The sequence below is a fragment of the Wyeomyia smithii genome, chromosome 3, assembly GCF_029784165.1.
Source record: "Wyeomyia smithii strain HCP4-BCI-WySm-NY-G18 chromosome 3, ASM2978416v1, whole genome shotgun sequence".
NCBI lineage: Eukaryota > Metazoa > Arthropoda > Insecta > Diptera > Culicidae > Wyeomyia > Wyeomyia smithii.
The window spans coordinates 40,413,623-40,440,069 of NC_073696.1; the positions used below are offsets into that span (position 1 = coordinate 40,413,623).

Sequence of the window (26,447 nt, forward strand, 5' to 3'; positions counted from 1 at the left end):
AAACAAACCCAACAAACGTAAGCATACATCCAGCAAGGATCAAACATTCTTCACTAATTAGTTTTTTTTTCTGTGTGGACTCCTCACTGCGACCAGAGATTAGATTTATTGTGATATTGCCCAGGTGTTTTCTGTACTACGTACTTCACATTATTGGTAGTATCACTATTGAAGTATGTGATACGCTTATCATTCATATCCGTGCTTGTGTGTAAGTTTTACCTTTCCGTTTCAAGCTTACTGCTCTATTATACCGAGCCTCTGTCCATTCTAATAACATCGCCCTAATTACAATTCCCTGAAGAGAACTTTCATACGTCACTCACTGATTAGTTTGAATTAAACTCATATCATATATGAAAGAATCATTTCCTTTAAATGATTCGAAATAAACAAATCCAGCTGCATGGAACCGTCAAGCGCACAAGCCAAGACTGGATGGCATGCTCATCCCTCATTCGAATCATTCGACCGTACAGTCTCATTACAGGTGTCACAAGCTTCTGAGACAGTCGACCACAAGTCCATATATTGAAATTCATCAACATCAATGAAACTGTGGACACATACCATAAGCACCAAGCAAATCTCTGGGCAATTCTTCGGTACAGCGCGTTTGCATCTGAATGCTCTGTGTTGATAATAATTGAACAAAATATTTCTTCTCTAAACAAATCGTCGGCTGCCTACAATGTTATCATGTACACATTGCCAGACTAGGATTGCAAAACTGTGGATCCCAGATGCACGCACTTTGGAATTATTTGTCTAACATCACCCTTACACTGTTAATTGGCATTGCCAGATATGCACTGCTTACGGGGGCTGCATTCCGTTCGTATATGTCTAAGGTCTGAACACAATCAAGCTCGGCTTATATCTGACATATATTTCCAACCAGATGTAACCCAAGTTTTGAAACTGGCAGCAGATACGCATTAAGCGATTTTCTCCGACAGTGTTTTCCTTTCAATAACTATAACATCATCCCCATCTGGTCTTATTCCTTTCGAAGCACAACCCGAAGATGATTCTGGCGTTGTTGGCGTTATTGATATTAGTTGTTCACTGCTGGGATTAGGAATGAGAACTGCCATTCTATTTCCTAGGTAAGAGCTCTGAAAAGGCAAATTTCTACCACTGCAGAGAAAATAATTTATCCGATCACAATATCGAGCATTGTAATTACAGGACATTTGACACCCCAGGCATGTTGGGGTTCAAATCTGCTCTACGATATAGCCGACTGATAAGGTCGGGTTTCGTCGCTACTGAAAGCGCCGGGAAACCAGCACAGAGAGAGTGAAGGAAACATAATAAGAGGCCTGTTTCCAATGTCCTCCTGTGCAGGTAATTACATCCTACAACAAACTTTGTGTCGTAAACTGTCGTGAGCCTGATTAGCAGCAACTGACTGCGGTGTAGCAACCTTCAATCGTTGCGGACAGGATTTACTTGAAGGGTTTCAGATTATTATTGCGGTGTAAAGACACGAATCGGCAAGCAGAAGGAGTGAAATTGTTGTATTCGCACAATCAGTTCGATCACAATCTACCGCTGGCCTGCTGGTTTGCCGGTCGGAATGGTGAAAAGGCTGACAGATAAAATCAAAGACGGAAAACGATGAAAACACATTAAGATTGCGATTAGCATTTAGGAAACCGCTGTGGGCGAGTAAATCGGTTTCGGGCCAGTTATTATTCGGGGGATTCCGATGTTATAATTATGATGGAATTCCACCACATCGTGTCATAAAATTATGTTGTTATGTATAGGAGAGAAAACATAACTATCCATAAGACATTCTATTCTAGATTCTAGTAGGGTAGAGCGGGGCTAGTTGGTCATTTTTGGTTAAAATGTTCTGTAACTTTTTGTAGGGAATGTTTTGACAAAAACTCATTGCATGAAAATGTTGCGTTAAGTCTGTAGTTTCTAGAAAAAATATGAACGACTCGAAATAGTCTACGATTTTGCGAATATTTTATGTTCTTTGAGTGGATGTCAAATTGACCAACTAGCCCCCAAGTTGGGGTAAGTTGGTCAGGATGTGGGGTAAATTGACCATTTTTATTTCGGAAGGACAATTCAGTGATCCTTCCTCACTGCATTTGCGGCAACCTGTAGCGTCTCAGCGGAAGTCAAACCTCTTCCGGTTTTTTGTTTATACGTTTGCTTTACGAAATCCCAAACCATGAGAAAAGTACGCGGCACGTATCCTTCGCGTAAAGAGCGATTTCTGTATAAATGGTTTTGCTAAGCACAGCATATGCTGTTTGTGCTTGGTTTTAGTTTGCATCACGAAATGCGCCGTTCCTGGAATTGCATATACTTGGTTACTTGAATTCATTGATGATGTGCATAGGACCAACCAGCCCCGCTCGTTTGTGACCAACTAGCCCCTTATGTTTTCAATATGGAAATAACTTGAAATATATGAACAAAAAAATTTTGGCGAAAATTTGCTTTACACAACTTGAAACTAACAAAAAGTACTTTCATTATGCATTGAAGAAGGTTTATTTCAATTTGGCCAGCTTTGTTTAGACAAAAAGTTTCAACTTGAAAACCGAGTAGAATTGATGGCCAATTTGGCACCAACCTTTGTTTATTATCCGTCCTAATTAAAACTGTAGTTCATTTTGTCATTTAAATTCTCTGGTTAACTGCTACATATCACCTATATTACGCGATTTTTTTTGATACGTAGATTCGAAGATATTCTCATTGACCAACTTACCCCGTAACCAACTAGCCCCGCTCTACCCTACTAAATAATTCATTATAATTGGAGATTTTATTAACGGAAGAATGAAGAGACTTATTCGCCGAAAGAATGGTAAAATTATTATTAAGTGTAAGGAATGTTTTTTCACTAGGAAAGCTACGATCAACTCTCCAGATCAGCAAATCAATTTCATCTGTCAACACGCAAAATGTACTGGTGCGAGCATCTATTCTATTGCGAAGTGGCAGTCACATGCGGAAATCGGCAAACCCACGTGTGGTATGCTGCTCTAAGGCTCTACGTGCTCGTTTGACGTTGTGCTCGCCTCGTCCGTTGATTCTTTTGTTGGAACACTTCAAAAGTATATTAAATTCCCGTGAAGCGAACGAATCCCGAAAGTGACCATCAACGGAAAAGAAAAACTCCTTTCGTAGGAATTTAATAACGTTGAGGCCGCAAGCGGCCCTCCTCACTTGGTCCTAGCGGTTTCAACCTTTGGGATTACTCTTCAGCACAGTAAAGCCTCACTCTGCCCACATTAGCGTGCTCTTTCTATATACTAGGCTCACCAGCAGAAAATCAAAAACGGAGAGCGAAAAACGATCAAGAAGAAAAATCTTAAAGGCTCACATATTTTCCGTTTATTTTTTCTCTCCCCCCAGTCTACGGCTTTATGCGCTTTTGTCAAGCTTTTGTTGAATTCATCCCTCATCCCTGCAGATTCCATAACCGGAGCGGCCTGAACTACGGTACGTTCGTCAAAAATTGTACTCTCACATGCTACAGCATCGTGCTGCAGAAGAACAAGAATTCCTCTTTGTTGAATATTTCAGTTTCTTGGTTGGGAATCTAAAGCTTCCTGAGATTCCGTGACGATTAACGGGATGTTGCACGAACACAATGAAAAACAGTGTAAACAGTGTTTCATCTGACATATAACTGGGAACGGCCCTTCATATGTAAGGTTTCAGGACAGGCCCTGGCCAAAGAGAGTATCATCCCGTGTGTCGTTTATTTTTGTCGTGTACAAAACTTCGGATGGAGGCGCCTGGAATGTAGAATGAAAGGACGGCACACAATGAATAACTTGAATGAAGCCCTAACGCAACACTTTGACAAAAGAGAGAATTCACGTTAAGTACCGTTTCCACTCAAATTTCGTTTGCGTGCTGGTTTAATTTATAAACTGTTCAAAATATGGTTCAAAACGGTAAATTTGGGGCATGTGTGGAAGAAGTCATGCGATAATACCTATTTAAACTTGTTGATTCAACGAAAACGTTTATGTTGTGAGGACAAACGAAACTAGAGAATAGATGATAATTTGACACAAATATTAAACCTATATATGTCCTGCTCTAAAAAATAAACTCAAATGCAGAAATTGGAAATGTGACTGTACGTAGATTACGTAACACTGTAAATTAAAGTACTAATTTTTTTAGATTATTCACAAATCCAGCCATTTTTCAAAGTCTTGATACGAATAAAACTGCTGATCAGGCAGACCATGGGTCATCTAAAAGGACAAGTAGGACGGTGCAGTTTCTGGGGAATATGACAGGTGCGGTAGAACGTCCTATTTGAGCGTGTTTAAAAAAATTGACCGACTTTGGCAGTATGAGGCCGAGCACCGTCATGCGAAAGAATAACTCCCTTTTGCCTCTCCTTGTATTGTGGCTGTTTTTCGCAAAGTACTCGGCTGAATCGCTGAATTATGGTTATTTTTTCGGCCCAAAAGCACATAATAAATAACACGGACTTGGTCCCACCAAATACACAGTACAACCTTCGTATCGTGTATATTTGGCAGAGCCGACGAAGTAGAAGCATGATCGGACCATAATGTGCTTTTATTTGGGTTCCTGCAATGAATCTATTTTCCATCATTAGTCACGATGCGATGCAGAAAACCCTTCCATTTTTGTTGCTGAAGCAGTTTTCACCGGCAAAAAAGCGACGCTGAACGTTCTTTGGCTTCAAAGCATAACCCAAATTCTTTGTTTTCGAGTTACTCTCTTAGCTTAGCGAGTAACTTCTAAAACCGAAGCAAGCTGTTCCTGCATTTTGCTTGGAATTCAGCATCTTCAAAAGTTTTTGTCCTTCCTTCACGACAGTCGTCAACCTCGAAACTACTGTTTATAAGGCGACGGAACCAATCAAAGCACTTTGTTTTATTTAGAGCAGAATTTTCGCTAACTTTTTTCAACTCTCGATGCGCTTTAGCCGCCGTTTTCTTTGAATGAAATGAGAAAAGTAGCACACCCCATAAATAACGATTATTTAGCAAAAATCAGACATTTTCACACCACTAAAATTATAGGACGCCACAATAAAATCACTTATCATATAACGGAATGTTTTTTATATGTATAGCTTGGTTCATCGCGTTGAGCTAAGCCAAAATCGACCGGAACTTACTGATGCGCACTGTTTCCAAGCTGCAAAAACGCGATCGAAATTATTAATTAAATTATTTGCTATTTAACTTTTTTACAGTGATTTTTTACAATTTTCGAGTGTTCTACAATATTGTTTGCTACAACAAAACAAACAATATTTCTGAAGAAAGTTTATTTTTATCTCACATATATTTTTTGTTGTTGACGATTTTTACTAGAATAATGCACTAATTTACACTAATTACTCTTAACTAAAAAATTAATGATTTTGGAGTAATAGTGTCTTCAGTAAAGTTGTTCTTTTAATTATTTTCCATTTTGTAGAAGTTAGAATTTTGTGATTAATCTGCCTATAAGTGAGAAATTAGTTTTATTTTCTCATTTTTGCATACAAAAATCCCCTTTGCTGAGTAAAGTTTTAGCACATTTTGTAAGAAAAAAACTTTGTCGAAGACACTATACTTCTATCTGGTCATTTAAATGAACTATTGTGAAGTTTTATCTAGAATGCCCCATAATTTTTTTTTAATATAACTCTTTATAATGATTTTCTAAAATTTTTCAATGTTCCACAATGTTGTTAACTACAATAAAACACACAAGTTCACCAAAGAAAGTTTATTTTTATCTTTCAAGTTTATTTAGTTATCAAAGATTAATAATAAAATAATGCACTTATTTATTTACAAATATCTGCACAGGAGACAGCGAGAGACGAAAGCCTATATCTGGGCTGAATGACGTTTTATTTATACTTTTATATAGAAAAAGTTTAGTCTGTAGATATTTGCAGATTTTAAAGATATCTGTTAGTGAATTAGTGCATTGTTTCAATGAAAATCGTCAATAACAAATGAAATATGAGAGATAAAAAATTTTTTTTAGGATGAAATCGTGTGTTTTGTGATAGTAAACAATAATGTTAAACATTAGAAAATTGTAGAAAATCACCACCAAAATTTATATTATAAAAAATGATTTTTAGTGGCCATCTGTAGAAACCTCCACAAAAGTTCATTTAAAAAGGCAGATAGAAGCATGGTACCTTTGAGAAAGTTGGATCTTATAAAATGTGCAACAACTTTGCCGAACAAAATGAATTTTTATTTGCAAACTCACTGTTAAGTGGAATAATCACAAAATTGCAACTTCTATAAGATATAGAATAATTTTTGGAGCTACTCTCCTGGAGGCACTATGGCTCTAAAATCTAGTTTTTTGAGTCAAAATAATTTCGATCACGATTTTGCAACTTTGGAAACAGTGTGTGCTGGGTAAATCTATTAACCAATAACGAGAAATTAGTTAATACTTTTAAACGATGTATAGAATCGTAATAAAGTTCAACAGTGATTATTTACGCTTCAATATTCTATATAAAACCAATTTTTTTTTAAATTACTAGTAGCTGATAAAAAATGCAAAAATTTATTTTTGCAACTGGCATACACAGTAATTTGTTCAGTTTTCTAGTCGATTAGTCGATTAGAGTCGATAAGTTCGTTCGACTTTACTCTGTGTTGTTTTTAGCCTCTTTTAGTAGCAAAGAGATTTTCGTTCATTTAAACATAACACTGTTTCCAAAGTTTCAAAAACGTGATCGAATTTTTTTTGACTAAAAAAAAGTATTGTGCCATCAACAATGTTCTTCCATTAATTACACTGGTAAACAAAGCATTTGCCCTAGAGCAAGCTTGAGCAAAATGAAAGATTTCAACTTTTTTACTATTCCTGTGAACTTTTGTGCCCTTAGTAAAAGTAACTTTTTTTAGACTTAAGTGTGTTTTCCCGTAATCCAACGTAGAAGCGATGAACACGGCGAGCACTTACTGTACGGCATTTTGACGCACTTCTGCCTCCCTTAGGGGCTCCAAAATTTACAAAAACGGTTAAAAAGCTTCTTCATACTTCTCTCTACCTGTTTTTAAATGGACTTCCGTGGAGTTTTCCATAGAATGTCCCTAAAATTAGTTTAAAAATATCATTTTATTGTAATTTTCTATAGTTTTTCAATGGTCTACAATATTGTTTGCTATAGTAAAACACAAAATTTCACCAAGAGCAGTTTCCTCCTATATCTTAAATTTCTTGATTTATTGAAGACTTTTATTAAAAAAATGTGCTTAATAACTAACAAATAACGACAAAAATCGCAGATATTCGCAGACAAAACCATTTATATATTGAGCAACAAGGTAAATATCACTCAGTCTAGATACAGGCATGGTGCCCGATGTCTCTTGCATTCGAAAGCATACATCCTGAATAAGTATATTATTTTAAAGAAGGACCCCACCCGAAAAAAAGTGAATATCATTCATGCAAAATACCGCAATATACCTTAATCAAAAGTCAAAACACCCGAACACTTCACCCTACTCTAAGCATCCGAAAAAAATCACGAAAATTCAGTCCCCTTTTAATAGCAATCCTTAACCCTGAAAATATAATCTTATTTTGGCGTTTAATTGATGCATGAATTCTGAATCATTCAAAATGCAAGTTTTTGTTCAAAATTTGATAATGAGTGAGTTTTACGGTGTCGACACAAATTTACATAACAAATACTAGAATTCAGTTTTCGCACTATTAGAAAAAGAGTGCGCAATGTCACTAAGAGCGAGGAGTCAATTTGACGCAGACTATCTTTCTAGAGGTAACAACTAAATAAATATAAAAGATAAAACTCAACTTTCTTCGGTGATGCTTTGTGTTCTGTTAAAGTTAACAACATTGTAGAACATTGGAAAATTATTTAAAATTAAAGTTATATCGAAAAAAAATACAATAGGGATTCGATTGGAAACTCCCCAAAAGTTCATTTAATTAGGCAGATATAAGTATGGTGTCTTTGTTTCTTTCTTATCAAATGTGTCACAACTTATCAAACGAAGAGGATTTTTATATGCAAAAATGACGACAATAAAATTCGTTTCTCACTTTTAGTTGCTTTATTCACCGAGTTGCTGCTTTTTTGAAAAGGAGAGCAAATAAAGAAACAACTTTGCTGACGACACTTTGATTCTAAAGTCATTTTTTGGGTGAAAATAATTTGGATAAGGTTTGTGCAGCCTACGTAACGCAAATTGCGTAACGCCTAAAATCTAGATTTCACATCATCTCCCTCCAATGTAACAATAAGCAACGTTCGAGATTACTCCCCCTCCCCTCTAAAATTACCTAACGCTGAACAACCTGCCTTCCTCCAAATTTTCAATTTTGAGTAAACATTACGGTTACGTAACTGTTTCAACTATAATCCACCCATCTATTTAACAATAAGTAACGCAGACCTCGTTTCATGCGTTACGTAATTTGTGTACGACGCCTTTGGAAAAAGTGTGCAGTGTGTACCGCCAAAATAATGATACTCAAGGACACCAGTTTAGTAAATGCTCAATTCATGAAACAACATTCCAATTGTTGTTCATCGCATGACATCCCAAGTAACCAGTAAGCACTAAATCATTGCCTTACAACAATAATATGTTTGATTACAGAATTCTGGGTAAGAACTTATTCTGACCTAAATGCTTGTATATATCTGATATAATGTTAAAAAGGCGAAATAGCGAGCTGATAAAGTGCTGCAGGTGGCAACCCATGAGATTTCTCTTTTCTGACATGTGAGTTGAGAAAACAAAGGAAAAAAAAATTTGAACCTTAATTATTTGGTGTCTGGAACGAATGCAAAAAAATATTCAGAACTAATACATAGGGTTTATTTTGTGCATCTTCTGATATTGTTGGTTCAGGAACCACGAGCCCAGGAGATGTAGATCATGGAACCAATCCACTAGTTTGCAATTGTTTTGTATTGGGTATTCCGGAAAGTTTCATGCTTTCATATACCCGATCTTTGCGTCGAAAATTCCTACTCCTTAAAATTTTATTCCATTTACGTGGAGTATCCATGTTCCGTCTATTTTTAATTGACCACTCGATATCGCTCGATATTGGCACTTACGAAAAAATGTAATGCGTTTTCTATATGCATTTAAAACACTACATCGTAGTATTTACGATAGCCCTTTGAGTGTATATTTTGCTCTCAGTAATGCCAGATTAGCATAATGCCCTAAACATTAAAAAAACATGATGTAAAGCTATTTGGCATTAACAAGGCTGAATTAGTGCTAATGAGATGCTATCTCCTAATGCTTATGGCTACTTGGGATGAACAGTAAATCAAAGCAAAGCCTTGGTGCTACATTTCGTATCGGAATTCGACCTTCTGTTTTACTATACAAATACTTCGCAGCCGACTGTTAAGTGTACAGGACAATTGCGGGGCTAGCGCTACGATCCTACTGACACTAACAGTCTCTCCCGAGCCGAGACTTGAACATACGACGACTGGCTTGTTAGACCAGCATCGTACCTAGAGACCAGCTGGGATGAACAGTACGGTGCCAATGACAATCGACTTTAGGAATTTCGTTCAGAAAAACAGAAACAAAATCAGATCTTGAAGTTTCAAGCAGACTTCACATCCCGAAGCCCAATGGATCTTGAATAGGGACTTTTTGACGAGAAGACGAAACTTTTGATCGTGGTAGTTCTACGGGCGTTGGTGATGATGGATGTGGATACTTTGGAATTCGTTGATGTATTTGTTTAGCTTATTATGCTCGTAATGTGTGATAACAAGGTTCGCTACGAGGTGATGACAAGAGTTGCGGCAGCGAAAGATCCACACGACATTTGCTGATCCTGCCGGTGGCGCTCTACGAAAATCGTGGACTCGAAAGGAGGCTGAGCAGCGAGCACGCGGATTGCTTGAAGGGCAGAATCCTGCTATCATTACTTGCTCTAAAACTAGAAAATGGGTGTGAAGCAATCGCATAAATTACGCGTTGTACGAAGTATACAAACACGTTGATATTGTCAAGTTTATTAAACACGGCAAGTTGCAGTGGGCTGGCCACATTGCACGAATGGCGAATGAGCGACCGGCATTTAGCAGAAACCCGAATAGAGGCTGACGAATTAGAGGCAAACTCCGCATGCTGTGGATGTGTATTGTCGACGAAGATGTCCGAGCAACGGGTGTAAGGGGCGACCAGAGGGCAGCAGCCGAAGATCGAGTTTCATGGAGGCGTAATTTGGATTCGGCATATGATACACGATCTGTCGCCATAAAAGAAAGTAAGAGATGAAATCAGAAATCTGGGAACAATAACCAACGAGAATTATGAACTTAGTGTTTTAAAATGTGAAACGCTAAACACAACAATGGACTTACAGAATGCACATAGTAAGAGAGAGAAGAATGCAGATGAAACAAACAAAAGAAATATCACGCAACAAAATAATAACAAGGGAGAAATCATAGATGACATGTTAGAATAGTTAGAAAAAGAAAGCAAACTATAAAATATTAGTATTAAAAGTTGTATATGGAGGTCAGTTTCGAAGAAGGTAATTTAGACATTAAAAACGGGTAGGCTAGCTTAAAGTGTAACGTATGGAAATGATGAAAATCCAGTTAAGAGAGCTAGTAAAAGAAGAAAATTTAACTACCCAAAAGCGATTTACGACTTGTGAGGTAAGTGAGAGAATAATCAACAAAAAATGTCCAAATAAAACAATTAACACATTACGATATAATACTCGTACCAATGAATTCAATTACATGCATAATTGCGACAAATGGATTGCTTAAGAGGAGGAAAACAGACAATCGATAGGAATCAACAGCCACAGTGAGACAGGGACGAAACAAGAGAGATAAATTTGTAACAGAGATGAGCGGGAGGTTGGCAAATGGCTGGACACGTGTAACTTGAGACCCTAATGTGGCCATTCACCTCTGTCCAGCAACTCCTATCCCAATCTCTACGTGGTGCCGACCGGAATACGAGTAACCTTAGCGGCGATCGGGTAACCAACCCCGGTGGAAACTATGGTCGTATGCTGACTGGGAAGGGGGTCGTACGCGGCTGTATCCCCATAGGGGCGGCGTACAACAGCGTCTGACCTGTATGCTGTATCCCGCCAGCTACACCTAAGGTAAACGATTGGAAATTGGGTACTTGGAACGTCCGATCTCTCAATGAACCGGCGCGGGCTGGCTTGCTTGCTCGAGAACTACAGCGGTAGGGAGTCGAAATCGCAGCGATTCAGGAGGTTCGGTGGCCAAATTCCGGATAAAGGGAATTCCGTGCAGTAGACCCTATTGCACGCACTTCTTTGAAGTACCACATCTACTACAGTGGCGGCAAAGCAGCGGAACGGGGCGTCGGTTTCGTAGTGCTGGAAAATCAGAAAACAAGAGTCATCCGGTGGAGGCCCGTAGATGACCGTATATGCGTGTTGAGGGTTAAGGGCACATTCTTCAACTACAGTTTAATCAACACCTACGCACCGACAAACGACAAATCCGATGAAGTCAAAGATGAGTTCTATGACAAACTTGAGCGAATCTATGACGAGTGCCCAAAACACGACGTAAAAGTCGTCATCGGAGACGCAAACGCACAGGTTGGGAGGGGGAAATTCTTCCGTCCGGTCATTGGAAGACATAGCCTCCACTCGTCAACCAATGAAAACGGCCTGAGGCTGATAAACTTTGCCGCGGCCAGAGGAATGGCCATATGTGGCTCCTATTTTCCACGTTTGAATATTCGGAAACACACCTGGAGGCATCCAAATGGAGAAGCCTGCTACCAGATCGATCACGTACTGATTGACGGTCGGCCCTTTTCGGATGTTACTGATGTTAGGTCTTTTCGGGGACCAAACATTGACTCTGACCATTATCTCGTCGTTTGTAAGATCCGCGCACGGTTGTCGAGCGTGCTGAAATCTCGCACAGAGAGGACGACGCGTTTCAACACTCAGCGGTTGAAAGCTGATGGCGTGGCAGCAGAATACGCCAGAGAGCTGGATCAACGGATCGCAGAACAGCAGGAGGAAGGAGTGGAAGACATTAATGGGCTGTGGAGCAGTATTCACGGCGCCATCGAAACGACTGCGAGAGAGGTGGTAGGTACGACGCGTGGAAGACAGCCTAACGGCTGGTTCGATGCCGAGTGCCAGAGAGCGACAGATGAGAAGAACCGTGCCAGGAGCCGCATGCTCACTGCGGCTACGCGTCAGAACAGAGAGAGGCACAGAACTGTCAACAGAGTTAGGAATTTCCCGGTGCCGGTCATGTGTAATGACAAGGACGGCACCCTGCTTACTGATAAACCGACGGTTGCAGCCAGGTGGAAGGAGCATTTTCAGGCGCTATTGAACGGTGAGGAGCCGGATGAGCAGAGCAGGAACAGGATGACGATTATGAGTGACGAACAAGCTGTGGAGCCACCAACACAGGAGGAGGTGAAAAAGGCGATTAATGAGCTGAAAAACGGCAAGGCCGCTGGGAAGGACGGTATCCCGGCTGAACTTCTGAAAGCGGGAAGCGAGCGGCTGTACTATGCGATCCACCAGATAATACTAAGGATCTGGGTGGATGAACAAATGCCGAACGACTGGTTGGAAGACCTCATTTGCCCTATCTATAAGAAGGGCCATCGATTGGATTGTGGCAGCTATCGAGGGATAACGTTGCTCAATTCCGCATATAAAGTGCTCTCCCGTATCCTGTTCTTCAGATTGAGACCGCTAACGCAATCCTTTGTTGGCGAATACCAGGCTGGTTTTCGACGAGGGCGTTCCACGACGGATCAAATTTTTACCCTGCGACAGATCCTCGATAAGTTCCGGGAGTACAACTTATCGACTCACCATCTGTTTGTGGGCTTCAGGGCGGCATACGACTCAGCGAAAAGAAACGAGCTGTGGCAGACGAAACTAATAAAGCTGAGTCGTATGACATTGGAGGGATCTAAGTCGTGGTAACGTTGGATGGGCTGAAGCAGGGGGATGCGCTCTCCAACCTACTGTTTAACATCGCTCTTGAGAGTGCAGTACGAAGAGCAAACGTCGAAAGAAACGGTACGATCATCACGAAATCTCACATGCTTCTTGGCTTTGCGACGACATCGATATCATCGGTATCAACCGTAAGGCCGTGGAGGAGGCCTTCGTACCTTTTAAGAGAGAAGCAGCGAGATTGGGACTTGTCATTAACTCTGCCAAAACGAAGTACATGGTAGCTGGCAGAGAGCGTGAGAGTCCCCGTGGTGTTGGTGTTGAGGTGGAGATAGATGGGGAACGATTTGAAGTGGTTGACGAATTCGTTTATCTTGGTACGCTTGTGACATGTGACAACGATATGAGCCGTGAAGTGAAACGACGAGTTGCAGCTGCGAACAGGGCTTTCTACGGTCTGCGTAACCAGCTAAGGTCCCGTAGTTTGCAAACTCGCACAACACTAGCGCTGTATAGGACGCTGATACACCCGGTGGCCTTTTACGAACATGAAGCATGGACGCTGAAGGAAGCTGATCGACGAGTGCTCGGAGTTTTTGAGCGTAAAGTTCTGCGATCGATACTTGGCGGTAAACTGGAAGATGGAGTGTGGCGCAGACGCATGAATCACGAGTTGTACCAGGTATACAAACATGCTGATATAGTGAAGGTAATACAGCGGGGCAGGCTTCAGTGGCCGGACATGTAGCCAGGATGCCTGACGAGAGAGCCGCCAAAACTATCTTCAGTAGAGAACCAGGATGACGCCGTCAACTCCGTGGTAGGCCTCGCACGCGGTGGATGTGCGCGGTGGAAGAAGATGCACGATCTGCTGGTGTACGGGGAGACTGGAGAACGGCTGTCCAAGACAGAAGAAGCTGGACATCTCTAATTCGTTCGGCCCTAGACCGGTGAACGGTCCGTTAGCCAAAAAAGTAAAAGTAAAGTGAGATGAGCAGGAATGTTCATGGAGTTAAAACCAAGAAACCAATCCCGTTTATATAGAATCTTGAACATTCCCATTTTATTTGGATTGAATATTACTGAAACATGTAGTACTATTTCAACTCCATGAGAGCGATGCCAAAGCGTCCCTTAATTTTGCTGCTTTTTTACCCAAAAGGTATTCTGTATTCAGTCGATATAACAGCGATATGACGATTTTTTTATCCTTTTCATTATGAAACACATCTTTTCAACCCTCTTTCCTCTATCGACCGTATCTTGATGATTCAGCATCATCAAACATTCATTTATCTGTTTCGGTTGCAACTTTTACGCGGCTGCGTTAACCAGGCGGAAAAAATATTATCAACCTACAGTATAAGGCAGAAATTCCTTAGTCACAGGCCTTTCTTCTTCTCACTGGAAAATGTGGATAAAAGTGAAAAGATTTTTTTCAAACTCGTTTAGGGATACACACTTTTCACATCACACGCCAACACAATTTTTTGATTTAGGTAAACCATTAAAATGATTGATTCTAATACATTATGCTATATCTGCCTAAGCTTAACAGTGGTTGCTCTACAATTCCGTTTATTGAATAGAAAAAGGAATTAGCTGCAGTTACTCAATTTTGAGTTCTTGCTTCGACACGATTGATTTTCCGCTACAGCTAACTTCCAGCGAAGCACGTCTGTATGCAAGACGAGCAATCGCCTCCTGCCATTGAAGCTCACTGCTGGTGGCCACCACGCGAAACGACCATGGAAATCCATGGTACCATCACAAAGCAAAATTGATTACTGGCTCAATAGGCAACATCATTTATTATCACTTGCAAAGTCCTGTCTCCGCCCACGCTACCGCCATCGAGGGACGTTCGTCGGGTGAACGTCGCAAACAGAAACGAATAAAATGAACAACGCGAAAGGGAGAGAGCGAGTGAGGAAAAAACGCTTTTCCATTCCGGTAGGCCAAACTAACAGGCATTAGCATTCAACTGTTGTCATCGCGTCATGCTGCTGAGGGCCAGGCGTGAAAAATTCTATAAATTATGATAAATACGTTCATTGTCTTGGTGCGAAAATTGGCATTAATCAGATGGTCGCTCGCTGACTCCTTGCTTATTTGCGTACCTTAGGCAACAAAAATCAACCGTTCTCCAACTACCCAGCCCATTCCTTCCCTCAGGCCCCAGGCTTCTTCCTGTTGGGTGGAAATTTCGTCAGGTCATAATTTATCGCGCACCGGACTGGAATAATGAATGTCGCTGGCAACAGGCTGGTGCCAGTCGAAGTCGCAAATTACAAAAGACAAATGTTGTCCAGAGTACCGAACAGCGCCGTCGTCGGTGTTGATCATCTTGTGGAGGAAGCTGTATTTAATTATCGTTAGCAAGGTAGAAGTACTAAAACGGTTCTACAAAATACACCTTTCGAAAGAACCTAGATGAAACTTATTAGTTGATATATGTAAGCAGTTTGAGTAGATTTTGGCAGTTTGGCAAAATAATCAACCATGCAAAGATCAACCCTTCAATGATTTCGATTCTTCATAATGCCAATCATTGTCAACATCAGTCTAACATTATAACCCGAAACATGTCAACTTTGACCAGAATCGCGGAAACAGCGGTGGCAACCAAGATGTATCGATTGTTATCCCTTCCACCGATGGTCGTCCTCTACTTCGTTGTCAGTCAATATGTACTCTCAAATTTGCTAGCTTATGTTGCAATCGGCAAACATTTCCGGCTCGAACCTGTTTCAATCGTGCCACAAAAGCGCGCGCTATTTCACTCCATTTCTACGGGCTACCCCTTCCGAATCCGAGCTGTCGCGGATGATGTTTGAGTGTGACTAACGAGACGTGGGACGTGACAGTTTGATACAGCTTCGTAACCTGGGCTTCCTCATCATTTGTGCTCCACTTGAGCCCAATGCCCAAGTAGGAAAGTAGGAAACCCCACCCGGAAAGATCAGAAACAGCAACTGACGCGTACTCGACTGTGGGAAAACTTTTCTCCGACTGTTTTTCAGCTTCCGTTTATGGTCTCTGGTGGCACTTGCACTCTCAGCCTCGGTGTCATTTTGTTACCGGTACTGAAGCTCAACCCCCAGTGTGCAACTTTCCACCGTCGGCCTCCCTTACAAGTCGTCAAAATCCTTTCTGCAAGGCGTTTTTTGTTTTGCCATTTTTCCCTATCACCGATAGTACAGCACGATGTAACCGGATGCGGTATTATGGGTAACTGCTTCCATCCAAAACCGACTGCCGGACTTCGTGCCCCGTGCCATCATAAGAAAAGTGACACGATAATACCGAGTTTCAGTTTCCTCCGCGCTTCGTTCGCCCAGTATCTCTGCTGCCAATTCCATCCTCGGCGTTGCTTTTTTGTTCGGACGAAGATGGGTAGGGGGAAAACGCGAACAACAGCAGTATGCGATACTGTAAGCAGTCAGTATTTTCAGACACGAAATTTAATTAAATTTTTCACAAACTTGGTTCACTTTAGCGCTTCTGTTGCCTGTCTGGTAGAGTAAAATACTCAAATTAAAATTTGACACCTTTATCGGATTAGTACGTTGTTTTTTCCTCTGTTTCATCCGTTTGTATTTCTCCCATTTCGGCAAATGCTTTATGTCTAAATTTATGAATTTCATTTCCTGGGGAGTCTTAGATGTGGGAGGATTGCATTTGGATTTGTTTGTCTTGAGGCGGTTGTCTAGAAAATAAAATGAGGAACTTGCAACAGATGATATTAGCTCACTTTTGAGTTGGTTTCAACGCCAAGCGGCTGAGTTTTACCGTTTGTGATTGTTAATAGTTTAGTTTATTTTTATTTTTTTTACAATAAGAAGTGTTTCTTTGCTAGTTTTCATAAAGTTTTGCTGTATGCAAAACTCGTTTCAAACATTTTGTGACATTTTATTCATACACGTATACATAAAAAAGTATTTTTAGTGAGGTGAAAAAGAAGAAAAAATTGAAGTGTTGTTAAAATGTTGAGGCCTTTAGGAATACAAAAGAATGGTAGCATGGAACAGGGTGAAATTGATAAATTTTTATAACAATTTTCAATTAACTAGTTTCATGTACATTTTTCTCGAAATAGTTTAATTTTAAAACAGGTACTGGTATGTGCTCTAGTAAACCTGTATGGCTATTGGTGAAATTTCTATCTTCTACTTCATGAAATAAATTCGAAAATTCTATAAGGTACTATGAGGTAAATTGGGGTTCAATTGATCACCATTGAAATCCATGTAGGGTAACCGCTCCTATATTCATCTCAGTACCTATATTCATCTCATCACGCCTTTTGGATCAATTTATCGTCAAATTTTACCATATTTTCAACGTACAACTTTCAACCACTTGACAAAATCGAGAAGCAAACAGATTTACTTTCAAACATTTGTAGAAATTTGACGATAAATTGAACAAACGAGAGAAATAAGATGAATATGGGTGCCGCTAGCTGTTGAGATGAATAATGGAGCAGTTCCCCTATTCTTTTCGCAATGTGCTTTTTTTCGATATATATCATTTACAGCTAGTTTGGAAACGAAAATAACGATATTTCAGGTTAAAATTTGTTTATTTTGGTTCACAAGCTGCTTGTCGCTAAATTTACTCTTGTTTGATCGTCGTTAGACCGATTTCAATTCGGTTTGTTGCAAAAGCTCAAAATCTAGCTCTGAAATTAAAATCTTTGTGGTTTCCTGCTAATTCATCAGTATTTCTGTAAAGGTATGGAACGATCATTGTTGAAAATTACATTTTTTGAGCTTTCATCAAACTTTACTCACTTCTTCAAATTTAACGTAATTGACCATCAACTAAGATTACTTTAAGTAAATTCAATACTTGTTTTTGTTATTTGGAAACTTGTGATCTTGTGAACTTGTTTGTGCGATCAAATTGGATTGCGTTTTGACTGAGTTAGAAGAATTTTTCGAAAATATGAAAAATTGCACCCGGCATGCAAGGGTTAACTTTGGCAGCTATGTGAATCATGCAAAAGTTGCGTTTAAGGACACGTTAACATTGCGTAGTGTTGTAAGAGCTATATCTTTTGATTAGTCACGTATTCACGTATTTTTCGTATCACGTATTTTCAGGTGATAAATTTCACCCCACTGATCAATTTCACCCCATTCCACGGTACCTTTTCTTTACGGCTTCCTTTGTATTTGATCCTGCTAGAAAAACATAGTAATAGATTGATGAGATAAGAGCCGAAAGTGCTGGAGAAATGTCGAGCGCGGGACTTTTTACCAGACACAGATAAGATTTTCATTTCATCTAAATGTACTTACCGAACGTTTACGCTCGTTAATGTATTGTTTACTGATGTGTTTCGAAAATCAGACGAAAGCTGATATGTGGCAATAGTAGATTGTTTGATTTTGCGACTCCTGGAAATAGCAGTTGTCAACGGTACATGGCAATGATTGGCATATTCCGAGATTTTATTTTATTTCCCGAATAGTCAGATTCATCAAACGCACGGACAAACATTGATAATACTCAATAAACATTCAATATTTGGCAAGTCATGGAAATTCTAAAACTTTGATTTTAATCTAGTATATCAGCGCTTAAACTTCATTTCAATTTGTCTGTTTTTTACTTCAGTTTAAAATACAATTCAAAAAGTTTCTATAGCATGAATCGTAATATAAATTCATATGGTCTCCAACCCCCGGTGACCCACATAAAACAAGAAAACTAGCAGTCACACCTAGACAAAGAGATACCCGCTTTCATCTGCAAAAGGATTCCGTTTCAACACGCCTTGTTCCGGTTCATTTGACGTGTCTACATCATTACCAACATCAGCCCGCTATCACAAAGGGGGTGCGTGCTTCCGGCTGTAGGAGGGAATAGGAAGGCGGACAATATTTAATTAAGCAAATTAGCTTAGCGACGCGTTTCGAGCCATGCCTTGAAGTGAGATCATCACTTAATGCCCGGCTCCTTTCGTTCCTGCTGTATTATGAATGCCGATATGTATATAATGCATAACGGCATGTGTTTCCCTTATCAGTGACTGTTGTCATGTATGATGACCGAACGTAACCTTACCTGTCGTCGTACACGAATCCAGCGCTCAGCGTGTTGACATACAGGGCAAATGCCAGCGTACAGCAACCGAGGCTTACGTAATCCATGCTGGAAAGAAGAGTAAACAGAAAAGGCACCATTATTTACATATCGCTGCCATATATCGTTACGCGGCAAAGGTCAAAATATATATCGTCTCGAAAGTGACACATAATATGCCCCTTCCCCCATAGGGTAAATTTAATTCCGAATTAACTCGCATCACACGATAGAGTTCAGAGCAACACGAAATCGTTACTCAGCCAATCTATCTCCATTGAATTTTCCGCTGCATCCATACCAACTTGCCATTGCCGTTACACTGCGATCTGAATTACAGTAATTAAATTGCATTCGAAATTCGATTCAAGCTAGTTTGTCAGTATCCAACAAATTGGTCTACTCGATAGTCGATGCACGCCGGCGGAAGTTGTGTGTGTGTTTTTTTATCAAAAGCGGGCGATTCGTCGGCTTTTCCAATCAAATTTGGTCATTAGAATCGGATAAATGCACAATCGGTGCATTTTCCGCCTGGTATCAGCTCAACAAAAGACGGGGAAAAATCGATGGACTATTCGAGGTTCTCTTTAACCTATTTCGGCTTTTGTACCATATGCAAAAGAGGAGCAATTATACTGTGAGCTATTTTGATGAATGGTTGGGAACCCTCGTTGCGTTGTTTTTTTTTGTTAGGTATAAAATGACATATTTTAAATTTTGAAAATTGTTGTTGAAATCACATGCAGTCAAAATAGAAAACAATTTTCTCAACAAAAGCCTTGAAGGTTTTTTTTTCTGAATTTTGAATTTTATTGTTGCCAAAAGTATGCATTCAAGCTTGTTTTATATTATCAGGATGAAGATAAAATATAAATTAGCAGTGCATCGAAATTGGTAACATTCACCCAGGCAGTACCCAGGTAGCATACAAAACATGTTAGAAAACATGTTACAACGAAAGTAGTCATATAAGTGTTCTACAAGCGCAATTAAAAACTTGTGTTATTAAATTGTGTTTGAAGTTGTTTTTAATTAGTAATACAACCGCATTTAGAAAGCAAGCTCATTTTTTCTGGTTTTAGAGATGTTTCAAATAACATGAACTCAACAATAACAATATCCTCACTATGTCTTTTCGTAAGACATAACACCATCTAATAACAACACTACGTACCTGTGAAGTGCTTTTCCTAAGGACAAAAGTAGTACCATTCAACAGCCAACGTAAAATTACTTGATCAAATTAATATTTAAATTATTTGAACGATTACTATATTTTTACAATGCGCAATCAGAAAATAAGCAAAACGAAGTCCTTTTTTGTTCATTATTTTGACCGCTTCCACTGAGAACTAGTTTGCAGATCAAAATACACTTTCAAAACCGGAACATTTTTGCTTTTAAAAAGGTTTACTATATGCTTTTTACCGGATTTTTACGTAGTTCAGTTGGAACAGTACAATGCGTTTGTACAAAGCTTCTTGTTTCGACGCCATTTTGAACGAAACTGAACTTGCATAAACAAAATGAAAAATACTGGCATAAAGAGTTGATAGAAAGCTTATGGATACGAACTCTCGTCTATCTATGAGCGTGTTTGTTGTTTGGTAAGTGAACCTACGAAAATCCAAAGTTGTAGTCGTCGTTCATTTTCTTACATTCAGCGTTGCAAACTTTCCCTGTCGTAAAAGGATTTTCACTTGAAATTGAAATCTTTGAATTAAAATTTTTAGCGAACGAGCTGAGAATGAAAGAGAATTTCAGCTCCAATCGGTAGACAGCGTTAGCAGAATTTCAGTGATTTCGCACACGCTGCATAAATTGGTTGGCAAATGGCTGGACACGTGTAACTTGAGACCCTAATGTGGCCATTCACCTCTGTCCAGCAACTCCTATCCCAACCTCCACGCGGTGCCGACCGGAATACGAGTAACCTCAGCGGAGATCGGGTAACCAACCCCCGGTGGAAAATATGGTCGTATGCAGACTGGGAAGGAGGTCGTACGAGGCTGTATCCCCATAGGGGCGGCGTACAACAGCGTCTGACCCGGAGCGGGCGGCTGAATAATGAAATGCTGTATCCCGCCAGCTACATCTAAGATGGCAGCCCCATCAGCAGGATGTAGGTATCACGACCCTGGCAAGGTAGCATACCGAAACCTTTCATCAACCACGAACAACGAATTTAGAAATACGGAACGGATCAATCGGCAACGACCTAGGTTACGAAAACGGAAAAAGATTAAGGTAAACGATTGGAAATTGGGTACTTGGAACGTCCGATCTCTCAATGAACCGGCGCGGGCTCGCTTGCTTGCTCGAGAACTACAACGGCAGGGAGTCGAAATCGCAGCGATTCAGGAGGTTCGGTGACCAAATTCCGGAGAAAGGGAATTCCGTGCAGTAGACCCTATTGCACGCACTTCTTTCAAGTACCACATCTACTACAGTGGCGGCAAAGCAGCGGAACGGGGCGTCGGTTTCGTAGTGCTGTGAAATCAGAAAACAAGAGTCATCCGGTGGAGGCCTGTAGATGACCGTATATGCGTGTTGAGGATTAAGGGCAAATTCTTCAACTACAGTTTAATTAACACCTACGCACCGACAAACGACAAATCCGATGAAGTCAAAGATGAGTTCTATGACAAGCTTGAGCGAATCTATGACGAGTGCCCAAAACACGACGTAAAAGTCGTCATCGGAGACGCAAACGCACAGGCTGGGAGGGAGGAATTCTTCTGTCCGGTCATTGGAAGGCATATGCCGCATAGCCTCCACTCGTCAACCAATGAAAACGGCCTGAGGCTGATAAACTTTGCCGCGGCCAGAGGAATGGCCATATGTAGCTCCTATTTTCGACGTTTGAATATTCGGAAACACACCTGGAGGCATCCAAATGGAGGAGCCTGCTACCAGATCGATCACGTACTGATTGACGGTCGGCCCTTTTCGGATGTTACTGATGTTAGGTCTTTTCGGGGACCAAACACTGACTCTGACCATTATCTCGTCGTTTGTAAGATCTGCGCACGGTTGTCGAACGTGCTGAAATCTCGCACAGAGAGGACGACGCGTTTCAACATTCAGCGGTTGAAAGCTGATGGCGTGGCAGCAGAATACGCCAGAGAGCTGGATCAACGGATCGCAGAACAGCAGGAGGAAGGAGTGGAAGACATAAATGGGCTGTGGAGCAGTATTCACGACGCCATTGAAACGACTGCGAGAGAGGTGGTAGGTACGACGCGTGGAAGACAGCCTAACGGCTGGTTCGATGCTGAGTGCCAGAGAGCGACAGATGAGAAGAACCGTGCCAGGAGCCGCATGCTCACTGCGGCTACGCGTCAGAACAGAGAGAGGTACAGGGTGGTAAGAGCTGCCGAAAATAAAACCCACCGTCGGAAGGAGCGCGAGTACGAGGAGCAGGTGCTCGCCAGCGCAGAGGACAGCTATGCTGAAAACGACGTGCGAAGATTCTATAGAACTGTCAACAGAGTCAGAAGCAGGAATTTCCCTGTGCCCGTCATCTGTAATGACAAGGACGGCAACCTGCTTACTGATAAACCGACGGTTGCAGCCAGGTGGAAGGAGCATTTTCAGGCGCTATTGAACGGTGAGGAGCCGGATGAGCAGAGCAGGAACAGGATGACGATTATGAGTGACGAACAAGCTGTGGAGCCACCGACACAGGAGGAGGTGAAAAAGGCGATTAGTGAGCTGAGAAACGGCAAGGCCGCTTGGAAGGACGGTATCCCGGCCGAACTTTTAAAAGCAGGAAGCGAGCGGCTGTATTATGCGATCCACCAGATACTACTAAGAATCTGGACGGACGAACAAATGCCGAACGACTGGTTGGAAGGCCTCATATGCCCTATTTATAAGAAGGGCCATCGATTGGATTGTGGCAGCTATCGAGAGATAACGTTGCTCAATTCCGCATATAAAGTGCTCTCCCGTATCCTGTTCTTCAGATTGAGACCGCTAACGGAATCCTTTGTTTGCGAATACCAGGCTGGTTTTCGACGAGGGCGTTCCTCGACGGATCAAATTTTCACCCTGCGACAGATCCTCGATAAGTTCCGGGAGTACAACTTATCGACTCACCATCTGTTTGTGAGCTTCAGGGCGGCATACGACTCAGTGAAAAGAAACGAGCTGTGGCAGACGAAACTAATAAAGCTGAGTCGTATGACATTGGAGGGATCAAAATCGTGCGTGCGGATAGCTGGCGAGACATCAGCCGCGTTCGTAACGTTGGATGGGCTGAAGCAGGGGGATGCGCTCTCCAACCTACTGTTTAACATCGCTCTTGAGAGTGCAGTACGAAGAGCAAACGTCGAAAGAAACGGTACGATCATCACGAAATCTCACATGCTTCTTGGCTTTGCGACGACATCGATATCATCGGTATCAACCGTAAGGCCGTGGAGGAGGCCTTCGTACCTTTTAAGAGAGAAGCAGCGAGATTGGGACTTGTCATTAACTCTGCCAAAACGAAGTACATGGTAGCTGGCAGAGAGCGTGAGAGTCCCCGTGGTGTTGGTGTTGAGGTGGAGATAGATGGGGAACGATTTGAAGTGGTTGACGGATTCGTTTATCTTGGTACGCTTGTGACATGTGACAACGATATGACAACGATATGGTCGTAGTTTGCAAACTCGCACAAAACTAGCGCTGTATAGGACGCTGATACTCCCAGTGGCCCTTTACGGACATGAAGCATGGATGCTGAAGGAAGCTGATCGACGAGTGCTCGGAGTTTTTGAGCGTTAAGTTCTGCCATCGATACTTGGCGGTGAATTGGAAGGTGGAGTGTGGCGCAGACGCATGAATCACGAGTTGTACCAGGTATACAAACATGCTGATATAGTGAAGGTAATACAGCGGGGCAGGCTTCAGTGGGCTGGACACGTAGCCAGGATGCCTGACGAGAGAGCCGCCAAAACTATCTTCAGTAGCGAACCAGGAAGAGGCCGTCGACTCCGTGGTAGGCCTCGCACGCTGTGGATGTGCGCGGTGGAAGAAGATGCACGATCTGCTGGTGTACGGGGAGACTGGAGAACGGCTGCCCAAGACAGAAGAAGCTGGACATCTCTAATTCGTTCGGCCCTAGACCGGTAAACGGTCCGTTAGCCAAAAAAGTAAAGTAAGTAAGTGGTGAAGCAAACGTAAAATAGAATTTTCATAGAGAACGCAATGAGTAAATAGTCTTGTGCTTTGTGACTCAAAGTCGGCCATTTTTGGATTCAATTAGGTTACACCTTGAACATATTATACGAAATACTTCTCAGTAAATTAAAATTTAGTCGTGTCTCATCGGAGTTCGTATACTGGTTTAGGTCTTACCTGACTTATCGAAGTGTGTGTGTATGTATGTGTGTGTAAAAATAGGTTCAGCTGTTGTATTTCTTTTATCTAACATGTCAGGAGTTCCTCAAGGCAGCAACCTTGGCCCGGTACTCTTCTTCATTTTTATAAACGACGCTTCGCTATTGCTGCAACCCAAAAACTAGTTAATTTTAACGATTGCCTGCGCGATTATTGTGAAAAACGAACAATGGTCTGTAATGTGATGTGAGAGATGTTGATGCCTTTAATTGGAGAGCTTTGCACTGTGGCATGTTAGCATAATCGCCGTCAAAGTCGTCAGAATGGTCAAGATGGAAGTTTGTTTAAACAACAAATGGCCGACTTTGAGCCACCATGTTGTCGACTTCGAATTTTTAAAGGCATACCACTTAGTAATAGTTGATGCGTCACCTCTGAAAACATATCCTAATGTTTGGTGTGGTGTTGAAAACATAAGATAGAGCTTTTATCGATAACGTATTAACTATTTCAGAGTCTTGTGCTATTGATAATTCGTAGTCGACCTACGTGTAGTCGGCTTCTACACACTACAACCTTAAGGTGCGTATTAGTTGTTGTGTCTAATACTCACAAAATGCAGAGAAGCTCTGTTTGTTTGTTGTAGTGATTGTAGCGGACTTTTGGCTTTGACATAAGTGTGAATGCGTGGACTGGAAGCTTTAAGTTTTACAGCCTTTCGGTAGCGAGAAGGGCATTTTTCGTTGCCAAATCGAGTTGTGCGACGAGTCGCGTTTTTTTTATGAATTGGTGAATGTGAATCATTTTCAGTTGATTGCCAAACAAACAAATAATACTTTAAAATAACCGAATGACGATAGAAAAATATACTAACTGAGAAAAACGATAATCTATTTTTTTATCTATTTTCTCAGTTGGTACATTTTTCTATCGCCAACTCCACATTTACCGCTCGTATTAAAAATAAAAATAGCTTGACTAGCATTAAAGCTAATAAAAGACAATTGGATGCCACTTGAAATACTCTAACCTCTAAAAAATATTACAGATGGTTCAGGATGAAGATAAGGAAACTGAATTCATCAATTGTGTTTTACTTATATTCCGTAATTTTCCTACTAATACTGTTTTCTGATTTATTTTCTTATTTTATATTGCCTTATTTTTTCAACCCTTCATTATTTAATATATATTTATTAGATTGGGACACGGTTATATGGGAAAAAAGCGATGGTGTAATTTTTTCGCTCCCATGCGCTTTTCGTGTTCCTTATGTGTAGCTTTTCAGATCTATCGGTGGAACTATATTTTTACGCCCGATTTTTAAAGTTTCCATACGATTTTATATACGAAAAACCCACTTTTTTTAAATTTAATCTCTAGATATTTCCAGTTGGCTCCTGAAAATATATCGAAACATGATATTTGTAAGAAATTTTCCTGGAAAAAACTTTTCTGAAGACTGCAAGGCGCTACGATGCTTGTCGAAAAAGTTATTTCCCTCAAACTGAATGAATGTCTGACGAACGGCTCATCATTGAAAGTTTTGAAGCAATACTGCTGCAGCATGCTGTTGTTGCAAATTCAACAAATTCAACCATGTGATAAGAAATGATATCGCGTAGAATTTATCTTAGAGGCTTCTCCGAAGATACTTTCTTCGAAATTCTTTCTCATCCTTCGTGAGTTTGCAATACCAGCATGCTGTAGCAGTGTCGCTGGACAAATTCAATGGTGAGCCGTTTGTCAGACATTCAATCTGTTTGGGGTGAATAACTTTTTCTACAAGCATCGTAGCACCTTACGGTCTTCAGAAGAGTTTTTCCCGAGAAAATTTCCTACAAAAATCATGTATCGATATAGTTTTAGGAGCCAACTGGACATCTCTAGAGAACAAGTTTTGAAAAAGTGAATTTTCCCATAAAAAATTGAATGGAAACTTTAAAAATCGGGCGCAAAAATATAGTTCCACCGATCGAGCTAAAAATGTACGCAGTTGTTGTAGGACCCATAAGGAACACGAAAAGTGCATGGGAGCTAAAATTTATTTTTTGTCCCATCCTAATATTTATGCGATG

General features: G+C 40.8%; 1 protein-coding gene across 3 annotated transcripts in view; it reads right to left on the reverse strand.

The window, feature by feature from the left end:
• The window catches only part of LOC129728117 (protein O-mannosyl-transferase TMTC2), a 463,464-nt gene that overhangs the window by 356,641 nt on the left and 80,376 nt on the right, over positions 1-26,447 (reverse strand). For all 3 annotated transcript variants that reach the window (XM_055686518.1, XM_055686517.1, XM_055686519.1), the window contains exon 3: positions 19,027-19,113. In XM_055686518.1, coding sequence (XP_055542493.1) covers positions 19,027-19,113 — 87 coding nt within the window. The remainder of the gene's footprint in view (positions 1-19,026; positions 19,114-26,447) is intronic.